This window comes from Falco cherrug, chromosome 8 (assembly GCF_023634085.1).
Source record: "Falco cherrug isolate bFalChe1 chromosome 8, bFalChe1.pri, whole genome shotgun sequence".
NCBI lineage: Eukaryota > Metazoa > Chordata > Aves > Falconiformes > Falconidae > Falco > Falco cherrug.
In genome coordinates, this window is record NC_073704.1 from 23,051,119 (window position 1) to 23,065,075 (window position 13,957).

General features: G+C 36.8%; 1 protein-coding gene across 1 annotated transcript in view; it reads left to right on the plus strand.

Annotated features, from left to right (window-relative positions):
- The window catches only part of LOC102059304 (sodium channel protein type 2 subunit alpha), a 78,710-nt gene that overhangs the window by 18,308 nt on the left and 46,445 nt on the right, over positions 1–13,957 (plus strand). Inside the window, exons 4-12 of the mRNA XM_027810759.2 lie at positions 1,775–1,893; positions 2,795–2,884; positions 5,013–5,141; positions 5,815–5,906; positions 6,769–7,041; positions 7,340–7,403; positions 8,259–8,400; positions 8,552–8,758; positions 12,614–12,913. Of these exons, the coding sequence (XP_027666560.2) occupies positions 1,775–1,893; positions 2,795–2,884; positions 5,013–5,141; positions 5,815–5,906; positions 6,769–7,041; positions 7,340–7,403; positions 8,259–8,400; positions 8,552–8,758; positions 12,614–12,913 (1,416 nt within the window). The remainder of the gene's footprint in view (positions 1–1,774; positions 1,894–2,794; positions 2,885–5,012; positions 5,142–5,814; positions 5,907–6,768; positions 7,042–7,339; positions 7,404–8,258; positions 8,401–8,551; positions 8,759–12,613; positions 12,914–13,957) is intronic.

Below are 13,957 nucleotides of genomic sequence, written 5' to 3' on the forward strand. Positions count from 1 at the left end.
CGGCAGTTCCATGCAGATCCTTACTTACAATAGAATTGTGTGCACTAAGCCCTTTTCTTGACTAGCTGCAAAAAAAATCGGGAATAAAGTTGTGTAAATAAGTTTAGGAGTAAAGTTTTCTAAAGAAGTCTTCTACAAATGAATCAGAAAACCTGAGAAGTAGTGAAGTATAACTTCTAAATGCCAAAGCAGTCAGGTTTTTTGGAACAAAAGCATAAAAACTCTGCCTACTGATAGACTTAGTCTATGACAGTAATTTGTAAACTGCAAAATCTTTTGTCATAGGTAACGTCTGTATTTACCAGTCTAATAAGCTCAACAGGAAACAAATGGACATCTTAAATGATGAACTAGAATTAGTCATGCCTCCTCCAGTTTAGAGCAGAAACTACTCTTAATCATCAACTTGTCAATGCAGAGAAAATCATCCGTGAATTGTAGTCTGTCCTCAGGCTCTGCTACAGCAGTGACCTTGGGACAGGCAACATCTTTCTAGCATTTCTATCTGGCTGCAGGACTGTAAGGCAGAGACAAATGCCAATGAGTGTGAGTCCATCCTCTGTGCTTGATGTTATTCTGTGAACAGGCACTGGCAACACTTCTTTACCTGTTTTCTTTCCTACTGTAGAGATACTTGCTTTCTCTTCCAGAGATGCCAGACCAGATAGGCAGTAAAGGCCATGGAGAGGGCAGCATTTTTCTGATCACAGCCAAGTTTTTACAGACAATGGAAATCAACATGGAGAACAGTGATACTATATAGCTCTGCTGAGAGTGTAACAAAGACTCTATTATGGTAACACAAAGCAGAGCCATTACCATTGACAAAGAGCAAAAGGAATGAAGAATAGTCATGTCCTGAGGATATTTCAAACAGCACCAAAGATGCAAGTAAACCTTACACACAAATACACTTGGAATAAAAATGAAAACACAGGCAATGACCGCCAACAGGAACAGAATGAAATGAGCATGAACCACAGGTTTATCAGGTCAAGTTTTAAAATACAGTAACTACCTAAATTTGGTGCTCACATATAGGGAAAATAAGAGCATATTGTTAAAAATTAAACCAGCATTTTTTTGAAGAAAAGATTAGTTGTTATAGGATGCCAAATTCTGGCATATGTACACCTCAGACTGCTCAGAATGATGTCAGCTGGCAATTTATCAATCCCTTTTATTTTTTCACAGATATATTTTTAGAAGACACAAATAGTTGATATTGTTATTAACAATCTGAAATTATAGCAAAATTTGTTTTAAAATTGTGGTTGTTTAGTGACAGGTGTTCATCCTTGTCACCATATATATGTGTGAATATAATTCTGTCAAGTATTTGTTCCAAATTCAAACTGGTGTTTAGAATGGCTGTTTTGCTGTTTTGGTTTTGTTTGTGTTTGCTTACAAGGTAGAATATATTTGATTAATTTGAAACTCTGACTTTAATCAAAGACTTCATTAAAAATAAAATAGAAAATATTTTAGTGATGAAATGTTGCATTTTGCTATTATTAACTGAAGTTGGTGCTGATACTTCCCACCAATTTTAATAACATCAATATTCAGTCTACATGCTGGGAAATTTAGCAAATTGGAGAACTGGCAGTAGAAGGCTTAATCGACTGTGTTCATAGAAATCAGTTATTTTCCTATCACAGGTAGACAGTAGAATGGAGCGTGAAACTTCCAGGTGGAGAATGGATTCTTCTAGGAGGTAAAGACATTTATGTAGTCAGCACTGCATTTTAATTTTGTATTTCTTTTTTTGCAGACTTTCATAGTATTGAATAAAGGAAAGGCAATTTTCCGGTTCAGTGCCACATCTGCCTTGTACATTTTAACTCCTTTTAATCCCATCAGAAAAATTGCCATCAAGATTTTGGTACATTCATATCCTTTTTTCTTAATGTTGATTTAAGGGTTGCCATTTAAAACTGTAATTAACAAAATAATACTTTTCATACAGATATACAAATTATGTCCATGTGGGTGTACTATGCCAACTAAACATATGCTGATCACACTTAAAAAGCAGCAATATCACATGTGAATTGCAGTATGATCTTCATTCCTACTGAGAGAATTCTCTACTGAGCCACTTAAAGCTGTCAGAGTTTAAATATCAGGCTTTATATACAAAAGGAGACCATATCCCATACTAAGCCCTGCAGCTAAGGCCAAATTTGGAACAAACCATTGCACTTGAATATATCTAAGGTCACACTTTTACCAAGACTAGCAGTACTATTCATGAGCTAGACTCACTTAGCAAGGACAAAAGAGTATGAGTGAAGGGCTGCTTTGTCAGGAATCCTTCTTGAGCATTGTGTTTTCAGCACTGGGGTAGGTGTCCTATAAAAGATCCAGGTCAGAATGAAGGAGAGTATTTTCAAAAATATTTCAATCATGTTCAAAGAACAACTTGGGCGTAAACAATCAACCTCTGCCTAAAGATCTTTTAGAATGATTTCGCTGGCTTCAATGAGTAATTACGTTTGGGTACTTATTTCATATTTTTACAGACTTAAGGATGTGTTTTAAGTTTCATTTAAATCCTAAACCTGCCATAATTCCAAAAGTAATGCATTGTTTTACAGTAAGTGCACCATAACATGCCAGATGGTATACCATTTAGAATGGATAAAATTACGTGTGAAACTGTATTTTCAGATTTTATTTGGAATGTCGTGTTCTTTGTACATATTTTTATACACTTAATATTTCTAGTACTAATTTCAGTGTTATAAAACTGCCGTAATTTTTTTACTTACGTGCCTTGACTACAATCTACATTATTCAGCATGCTTATCATGTGCACTATTTTGACCAACTGTGTATTTATGACCATGAGTAATCCTCCAGACTGGACAAAGAATGTAGAGTAAGTTAAACATCTTTACTTCTTTATTTTTACATCTTTTTTTGTGTGTAACTCCAAACCAGAAGCATTTATGGAAAGTTGCATGCCAGCATGGGTTTTTCCAGAGTTATGCAGAATCAGATTCCATGAGATCATCAGTATCTTTCTGGTTCCCTCCTGAATAATTCAAATGGTTTAAGAGTAATGTCTTGTTTCAAAATTATGTCTGAGGAATATCTGAACTTCTACCATAATGTACAAACATGAGCTCTTTTCCTTGGGTGTTCTGAGCTGTAAATCAGAAAAGGAGCTCCAGAACTACAAATGTGATTTAAATTTGTTGCATGCCAATGGTGAGGCCAGCCATGTATTTCATGAGTATCCATGATCTCAGTACAGTGGGACATTCATCATGGCTCACTGATGCAAACTCACAACTGCCAGCCACAGCAAGCACACACAGCACTCAAACCACTAGAAACTCAAACTGCTCAGAAGGGGCCGTACCTATGAAGGAGTAACAAAGAGCTGGCAGAGTAAGGAAACCACAAAGTATCTCTGCTTCTCTTTCTTGTTCACAGTTATACATGCATATTTGCTCTCTAAGCAAATACAGATACACATTTTCCTTTCAAATATTATAGAATCATAGAACCATTTAGGTTGGAAAAGACCTTTAAGATCACCAAGTCCAACCATTAAGCCAGGACTGCCAAGTCCACCATTAAACCATGTCCCTAAGCTCCGCATCTAGATGTTTTTTAAACACTTCTAGGGATGGTGATTCCACCACCTCCCTGGGCAGCCTGTTCCAACGCTTGACTACCATTTCAGTGAAGAATTTTTTCCTAATATCCAACCTAAACCTCCCCTGGTGCAACTTGAGGCCATTTCCGCTTCTCCTGTCGTTTGTTACCTGGGAGAAGAGACCGACCCCCACCTGCCTACAGCCTCCTCTCAGGCAGTTGTAGAGAGCCATGAAGTTCCCCCCTGAGCCTCCTTCTCTCCATACTAAACAGCCCCAGTTCCTTCAGCCGCCTCTCATAAGACTTGTGCTCCAGCCCCTTCACCAGCTTCGCTGCCCTTCTCTGGACACGCTCCAGCACCAATACGTCCCTCTTGAAGTGAGGGGCCCAAAAATGAACACAGTGTTTGAGCTGCAGCCTCACCAGTGCTGAGTACAGGGGGACAACCACTTCCCTTGTCCTGCTGGTCACTGTTTTGGATACAAGCCAGGTTGAGTGTCTTTTTTTTCTTTGAAATAATACTACTCATGAAAAACCTGGTTCTAACCACTTGTGGGTTCTTTCACTACCCCCTTTTCTCCAATAACCATTATTGACTTCTGTTTATTTATTTCACTGCATTAAGGAATCTTACTCTGAATGCTGTATTTAGAAACTGCACTCTGTTCCCAGTATGTTTAACGTGACTATGGCTTGTTAGGGTTGCTGAGAGTCTGAAAGGAGACCAGTAGGGTCTGTAGGCAGATTTCCTTTATCCCAGAGGTCCACACAGACCTGTGTGGGTCTGAGGAAGTCCCTGCATTTCGCTGGTTATAACTGACTATTCTGTGTTTTTAAATGAATGGTTGTTCTCACACGAGGTAAATTGGTAATCATGCTCCACACCTTTAAAAAAGAGCAGTCTGGGCATGCTTTCTTATATTTAATGATTATTTATGAAATAAACTTGTATTAAAGGCATGAGTATAGTTATTACCAAGAACTGACTTTCACAAAGCTCTCTGATTTCTACATTTAAAAAAAAATATCTTCATTTTTTGTTACACTTAGACATCTACCCGATTTGTGAATGCAAGCAAATAAGCAGCTCTGTGAGTGCTGGAGAATGTAGATATAAAGACCAAAGTCTGAACATATCTATAAATATTAGAGTCTGAAATTATTTGCAAGCACAAAAACCGAGATTAGATCAACCTTTTAGAAAATGAACAGTGTATATGTGTCAGGTTCAAATTTCATCTACTGAACAATGATTATATTCTTAAATGTTTGGGGCAAGTTCATTATTTCCTCCATTCACTTCTACATACTTCTTTTCTTGTAAGTCATCTTTGATAAAGAATGGCATTGTCTATAAGCATAAGTATGCAAAAATTCATTATTCCTGCTCTGCTGTTTTTCAGGTACACTTTCACTGGAATTTATACCTTTGAATCACTTATCAAAATTCTTGCGAGGGGCTTCTGCTTAGAAGGTTTTACTTTTTTGCGAGACCCATGGAACTGGCTTGACTTCAGTGTCATTTTAATGGCGTAAGTGGTTCAAGAACTTTTTAAGCTTTTAGGGCATGAAATTAGTGACAAATATTATTTCAGTACGTATATTGATTTGAAGGTATTTAACTTCTGTAACCTGTGAAGTTTAGGCACTGTATCACACATTCTAGTGCTCATAAATGAAATTAAAATATGGCAGGAGCCAGCATCGAGCTGAGGGACACTAATTTCATGTCCTACATTTTTCTGCTCACCAGAATGGAAGCCATACCTTTGACTTCATGTCACCACCCTATTGCAAACTAATTAGTTTAATTAGCTGTTCAAATACAAATCAGTGAGTTTCGCTTCATTGAAATTTAAGCAAAATTGATGAAAATAAAAATTATAACAGTAGGTGTACTGAAGAGACAGGTAAATTTTGAAGCATGATTACTAATATTGCCACAGAGGTTTTGAAAACCCACATAATTAGTATAAGCTCTGCCTCAATTCTGAATAACTGTGATTTAATCCTACAGGTATGTAACAGAATTTGTAAACCTAGGCAATGTTTCAGCTCTTCGAACTTTCAGAGTATTGAGAGCTTTGAAAACTATTTCTGTAATCCCAGGTAAGAAGTAGTTGGTGTAAGGTGTTAGGCCCCTCGTATCTCCAACTGTTATTTGTGTGCTGTCATTGTGTTTGTGTGTGAACTCCCCTATTACAGATATGTGACAGAGTTTGTGGACCTGGGCAATGTCTCAGCGTTGAGAACATTCAGAGTTCTCCGAGCTTTGAAAACAATATCGGTCATTCCAGGTGAGAGCTAGGTTAAACACCGAGGCTGACTTTCGTTCCATTGAAGTTGAATTCACTTCTTTTGAGCATAAGTCTTGCTGTTTGCTGCTCGTGTTGCCAAAAAAAAAAAAAAAAAAAGAAAAAAAGTTAAAAAAAGGCATGGATCATAAGCCTGGATTATGATTCTTTGCCTTTTCAGCACTAGCTTCTTTTATTTTGCAAAATCAGCCTTTGAGTTTAACAGATTCTTGCATGAAACATAAAATATGAGGCCTATGGGTTATTTTGCTTTGTTTTTCTGCATTTTGTTACAACAAGTTGTCTCTACATTAAAAAAGCTTTAGCGCTATGGCTTTCTTGATTTTGAATTTTTTCCTTTATTTTACACCTAAAATTGACATTAGTCTTAAAGACAACCAAGTAACAAGAAAAAAAGCTACCAAAAAGGACATAAATATTGAACAGGAAAGTTTATCAAATGCAAATGATTTTTTTCTTCAAAATTACTTGCAATTCTATCTCTGTACTATCTTCATACTATTGTGAAGTCATATGTAATATTAACTGGAAAATGAATCATTGGCAGAATATTAAATGCAGAGAAAAATTAAAAAATTAAATCAACACTGTAAAAGGAAAGCATGATTGATAAAATTTCCTGCTTGAGAATAACATTATATATTCAATTTATTGGAATATATGTACATTGCATATTCATAAAAAAGAATCTTTTTCTTTCATCTTCACAAGCTCTGAGGCTGCTTATGAAGCTTTACTTTTTGAAAAATAAAAAATATTTTTTTAAGTGTCTGCATGACATCTTAATTATACGGGAAGGGCAAAGATACTCTTTGATAAATCTGTGGATCTTTTCTCTTTGCAGGCCTAAAGACTATTGTAGGAGCCCTAATTCAGTCTGTGAAGAAGCTCTCGGACGTAATGATCCTGACTGTGTTTTGTCTGAGTGTATTCGCACTAATAGGGCTGCAGCTGTTCATGGGCAACTTGAGGAATAAATGCCTGCAGTGGCCTCCAGACAATTCTACTTTTGAAATAAATGTTATTTCCTACTTTAACAGCACAATGGATGAAAATGGTACATTTGTTAATATGACAGTGAGCACATTTAACTGGAAGGATTACATTGAGGATGAAAGTAAGAATGTCTGATGTAACTATTTTTAATATATTTTTGGCTATAGTATGCAACTATTTGTGTACAAACAAAGAACATTTGTATTTCTGCCTTATGTAGAACTGCTTAGGGTCACTGACTGACAGAGATCAAATACATACAATAAACAAGTACAATAACCAGAAGGGCTCCTAAACAAACTACAAAGTGACCAGCAGCTAGCCACTTCGATTTTATTACAATTTATTTTTATTTTGCTTTTTAGTACTTTCCACTTAATTTGATTTATTCACGTATATTTCTAATGCTTTCTACACAGCTCATTTTTACATTTTGGAAGGACAAAGAGATGCCCTACTTTGTGGTAATAGCTCTGATGCAGGGTAAGAGCCTTTCAAAAATCCTTTGGTATGTTCTGTAGAAAAAGAAATAACATGAAACCTATCTGTAGCAGTTGTAACTCTGTATTTAGCCATGTTAAAGAACTTACAGAGTTTTGCTGCTAAACAATGATTACTTAATTAAGTCAAATTATTTTACTTTCTGACTAAACCAAATAATAAGTCATTCTTCCAGCTTGATTGGAAAATGATGTTGGTGTTAATGATAAAAAACTCTTGTAAAGTCTATTTTGGAGATGCACTGACTGAAGAAAGTAGGATGAAAGCAAAGGTTAGAACTGAGAAAGAGATTATGTAAAATATTAAGAAGGCGTGGTATTGACTTCATAATTCAAGACTGAATCTTTATTTTTCAAGCCTAACTCTTTTCCATTACTGGAAAATTCTGCCATACATATGTGCCCCATTATGAGCCTAGAATTCTTAGCTGAACTCCCAATACCTAAATGGCAACAGTGAACTCAGCATTATGTGGGAGATCCCTAAACGTACAATTGGAATTAGCTAATAATATTGTTTAATCTTTCTGTAACCTTAACAATATTTTAGCAATTATTTCTGCCAGGAAATTATTCATTTGGCATAAAGATTTTATTTGCAAAATGAGACTGAGGAGAATTTAAATATTTCGACCATTTCAACAGCTGGAAAGGGTATCTTTCATTTATAGTCTTATTAGTTCTTTTCTCAAGACTTTTTTTTTTCCCTGAATGAATTTAATTGTAATTCATGGATTTCCTGTGGAAAAATAATGCATATTGTTCCAAAAAATAATAAATATGTTCTAGAAAGAAAGAAAAGTTGTAACAAAGTACCTCCTCTTTGGTTTTCACATAGGCAGTGCCCAGAGGGATATATCTGTGTGAAAGCTGGTAGAAACCCCAACTATGGTTACACAAGTTTTGACACCTTTAGTTGGGCTTTTTTGTCACTCTTTCGGCTAATGACTCAGGACTTCTGGGAAAACCTGTATCAGTTGGTAAGAAATTTTTATGACATCTAAAGTAAACTGTAGGTGACATACAAAAATATATGATAGGCTTATTTGTAGATGAGCTGAAAGCATAATGTTGTTGCAGTAACAAAGATAAGTGGTAGAATAATACATAGATATGCTTTCTACTCCCTAGACACTACGTGCTGCTGGGAAGACATACATGATATTTTTTGTTCTGGTGATTTTTCTGGGTTCTTTCTACCTGATCAACTTGATCCTGGCTGTGGTTGCCATGGCCTATGAAGAACAGAATCAAGCAACCATGGAAGAAGCAGAGCAGAAAGAGGCAGAATTTCAACAGATGCTGGAACAACTGAAGAAGCAACAAGAAGAAGCTCAGGTAATGGAGAAAATTTTATTTGCCGAACAGCCTTGTTCTTCAGGCAAGGATAATATTTTTTTTATGAGTTAGAATATGTATAAATTGCATAAAAATGCAATGAGTTACAGAAAGAAAAAAAGTCTTGTTTACCACAAAAGTTATAGAAGTGGAAATAGGCAATGAAAATCAGGAAGTAATGGTGCCTAGGGGTATGGTTCAATGATGGACTTGGCAGTCCTGGGTTAACTGTTGGACTTGATGATCTCAAAGGTCTTCTTCAACCTAAATGATTCTATAATTCTATTAAGATAAAATAAAACAAAACAAAGAAATAGCAAAAAGACAAGCTAATGGTACAGAAAAGAGTTCCACTAAGGTCATCAAAAGACTAGAAGTAAAATATTTGTAATAAGGGTGTTCTGTAGCCATAGCTCATGATACTTTTATGTTACAGATCTTACGAACAGCATGAAGAAAGTCTAGTGACATTACTTCTGGTTTACAGTCTGAGTGAGAATTGCCAGGCTTGCTATACTTAATAGTTCTTCCCCAGCATTCAGAAAATAGAGGGAAGTATTGAAATCAGAGTTATTTTAGGTTTCTACCAGCAAGGTATTGCATCATGTCCCTAATTCAAGCACAGTGAAGTCAATCAGAAGTTTATATATCCTTAGAACAGACTAGCAATATTTATAACAAAGGTATTACTTCAGAGTACTTTTAAAGTAATCTTTGTTTTCTGTGAAAAGAGAATAAAATTATTTAAATTTTTATGCAAAAAAAGACATTTTAATATATATATTTGTGTGAGGTTTTCTTATCTGAAAGTAAAATATATGCAAGAGTTCAGCTCTGTGAGTCAGACATCTGCCTAGTTTCTGGACTGATTTTCTATTGCTTTTCATATGGCATATCATAGTTTTCAACAGGACAATTTTTATTAAATGATAACAAACTAGAATCTTCTATGAGACTATAGTTTTGGTAGTATTTTACAGCTACTTTCAGTAAGTTAGAATGATTCTGTAAAGTGCTACCAGAAAGTGAAACTGCTTCTTTTTCTTGAAAAGAAAGCTTTATGCATGACCTGTGAAATCTAATTAGCATATCTCTATTTTAGGCATTAAACCTTATCACTTCCAAATCACTAAAGAAAAATCAGAATCCTACAAAATTCAAATTTAAAAAAAAGTTAAATATCAGAAGGGAATAGGTGGTTGTTTTTTTTTAAAAAAAAAACCCTGATATTTTCATCCATGAAAGACACTAAATCATATTATATCAAAAAATACCAGGAGGCACATCTAGATGTTTGTGTGTTTAAGAGTGGGGCCAGAGATGAAGCTGATCCAGAATTAGGAGAAAAATAGAACCATATGAAACAGAGAATACAGGGAAGGCTGGATAATAGCCCTGGAAAGTTGTTACTTTTTTAAATGAATGTCCACTCAATTCATTATTAAGGAAAGCAGTATTACAGTGAAGATCCCTTTTGTACATGAAAATATTAGCTGAAAGTAGGCATTACAAGGTGAGACAAAAATGAGTATGGGACCCGTCTCTTCACTCCCTTGACACTGAAAATACTCATCCATAAACCTAAATCATCACAGCAGTCTTTGGATTGCTCCACTTGTTTGACCTTTGATGTCAGTATTATGAAGTAGATGGGTGATAACTCAGCGTCTGCTGCCTTTCTTTCTGTTAGAGCATTTGAAGGACAACATCATGAAACCAGTGTGACAAAATTTTGAGTATAATTTTTTTGAATTGAAAACACTTCAGAATCCTTTTAATACCCCATTTAGCAGAAAAAGTCTGTATCAAGTCAACTTGTATAGCATGGGTTGGATATTGTGGTGCAGAAAGCCATTAATTCATACTATGAGGTTTCAAACTATCCTTTCCTGCTGTAGAGAGAGATGTCATCATTCCTGAAATATGTGGCATTGAATATAATATGTTTTGCTGGATAATTACTGGTCATCTTATATAATTCTAGTCTCTTGCCATTTACCACACCACCCTTTTTTTGTAAGTTCACAGCAGCCTGTTAACTTCCCAAACATAATTTCCACTGCAGAATTTCATTGCAATCTCCCAGGCAGTTCTTTCTGGGAAAAGTACTGGAAACACTCTCAATTCTTCCTTTATTTGATGACTAAATGAACTGGTTTCCCTAACGAACCAAGTGAGGTAGGCTGGCCACTGTCAGTGAAGATACTGGTCCTAAGTTTTGGGATGGCTTTTTGCTCCAGTAAGTCATCTCATCTCTTTGTATCAGAGAAGAAACCTAAACTTTTTCTCCTCTATGGCCACGTCAGCAACAGACAATAGAGTTACTTGTGTGTATCTATAACAAAGACCCGGAGTGCTGTTACAGTGGGAAATGCAGGAAAGCAAACGTGAAGAGGGGTTGCAGACATGTCTAGAGGGTGTGCCTGTTGCCAGGCAAGTGTGGGGAGTGTCCTTGCTGTGAAGACAGTGAGGAAAGGATGGATTCAACTTCTTGCAGGCTGCTAGTTGGATTATGATACACTAACTCATATGGTGGATGTTAGGGATTAGTTTTCTCAAACTCAGAAGGGATCAGCTAAATTAGATTATGACATGGGGGTTTTCTTGAGAGAAAATGGGGAAGCAGGTCTGAAATACATGAAAAAACATCATGTTTCTACTTTTTTGACTGCCTTAATTTTAGACCAGTGTCTTGTGCAGCAAGTAAATTTGCAGGCACACCAAACTGGGAGGTAGTGTTGATCTGCTTGAGGGCAGGGAGGCTCTGCAGAGGGATCTGGACAGGCTGTACCAATGGGCCAAGGCCAGTTATAGGAGATTCAACAAGGAGAAGGGCCGGGTCCTGCACTTGGGTCACAACAACCCCACACAACACTACAGGCTTCGGGAAGGGTGGCTGGAAAGATGCCCGGAGGAAAAGGAGCTGGAGGTGCTGCTCAACAGCCAGCCAAATATGAGCCAGCAGTGTGCCCAGGTGGCCAAAAAGGCCAAGAGCATTCTGGCTTGTATCCAAAACAGTGTGGCCAGCAGGACAAGGGAAGTGGTTGTCCCCCTGTACTCAGCACTGGTGAGGCTGCAGCTCAAACACTGTGTTCATTTTTGGGCCCCTCACTTCAAGAGGGACGTATTGGTGCTGGAGCGTGTCCAGAGAAGGGCAGCGAAGCTGGTGAAGGGGCTGGAGCACAAGTCTTATGAGAGGCAGCTGAGGGAACTGGGGCTGTTTAGTGTGGAGAGAAGGAGGCTCAGGGGGGAACTTCATGGCTCTCTACAACTGCCTGAGAGGAGGCTGTAGGCAGGTGGGGGTCGGTCTCTTCTCCCAGGTAACAAACGACAGGAGAAGCGGAAATGGCCTCAAGTTGCACCAGGGGAGGTTTAGGTTGGATATTAGGAAAAAATTCTTCACTGAAATGGTAGTCAAGCGTTGGAACAGGCTGCCCAGGGAGGTGGTGGAATCACCATCCCTAGAAGTGTTTAAAAAACATCTAGATGCGGAGCTTAGGGACATGGTTTAATGGTGGACTTGGCAGTCCTGGCTTAATGGTTGGACTTGGTGATCTTAAAGGTCTTTTCCAACCTAAATGATTCTTTGAGTCTATTCTATGATTCTTAGTCTTTAAGGAACAATATTTTTATTTTTCTGCTGAGGCTGATGCTTCAAGTAGTTTATGCTATTAAACAATGAGGAGCTATACAGCTCAATACTTTACCTTCAGTTCAATTTGTCTGTGTATATTTGCATATGCAGGGTTGTACAACCAGCAGTATTACCACAGTGGTAATAAAAACAGTTGATAAAAGCCTATAAAGTTGTTAATTTTTCACCTACTAAGAATACCTTGCTTTGTGACCTGACAGGCAACAGCAGCAGTAGCAGCAGCATCAGTTGCATCAAGAGATTTCAGTGGTGTAGGGGGATTAGGAGAACTCTTGGAAAGTTCTTCAGAAGCATCAAAGTTGAGCTCAAAGAGTGCTAAAGAAAGAAGAAACAGAAGGAAGAAAAGAAGACAGAAAGAAATGTCTGAAGCAGAGGACAAAGGAGATATTGATAAGTTCCCCAAGTCCGAGTCAGAAGACAGTATTAGGAGGAAAAGTTTCCGCTTCTCCACAGAAGGAAGTCAATTGACATATGAGAAAAGGTTCACATCTCCTCACCAGGTACAGCACTATTTTTTTTATTAAATCATGTACATCTACTCTAATTTGGTTTTGAATGACATTAAAGCAGCTGCACATGTTGGAATTTATGTAAAAGGTGAGTGAAGAAAAAAACCAGTGGTAGTACCATTAAAAGTGTTGAAGTTTGGTATGGTTTGACCCATTCTATTAGAAAAGGGATAAAACCAACATACCAAAGATAATTGTAAATTTAATTAAAACATTTCTGAAAATTAAGATGCATCTGGTAGGTTGGAGAAAGAATCAAAGACTCTTTGATCAGTACTCACATATTTGCATTAATCAACCATAGGTTCTCTGTTCTGCATCAATTTTAAAACTGTACCAATATGTGGGGTTTTTTAGCAGACCACATCATCAAAATACCCTGCATACGAAATTCCACACTATCATTAGTTTCTATTGTTTTCCTTAATTAGCATCTTTAAGTGGCAGATAATGAGAGAAGTAGCTCTAGTAGTTCACAATAAAGACAAACTATGTAGACATCGTCTGGACTTATAAGAATTTAGTCATACTGTTCTTTTTCATTACAAATTCATTATACAAGATGGAGCATCATTGCAATCATAGAAAAAAATATTTAGGAATGACCTCTGGAAATCATTTAGCCCAAACTTCAAAGCTCTACTCCCTTAAATCAAAAGATCTCTTCCATCGCTTAAGGATACCTTTGCCTATTTCAAGTCTACACACAGTTATGGTATTTGTAGAAAAATCACTCAAAATGCATCTCTTCAAAATAATCTTGTCTGCTCTCAGCTAATAGATGACATTTAGCTACCAATACTACCCATGTTTAACTACCAACGTTTATGGCATTTAATGTTCATATCAAGTGTGTTACTTTACAGACTCATATTAAATATGAGATTCAGTGGCAGAAATGCTTCTCACTGAAATAAATGCACTGAGGGGAGGAAAACTTAATTTGAAACAAAACCTCAGTAATTAGTCAAATATAAGGGATGATGCCTAGTCTGAAAAAGATACGTTGCCTGCATATAAATGAAATAAAACTGA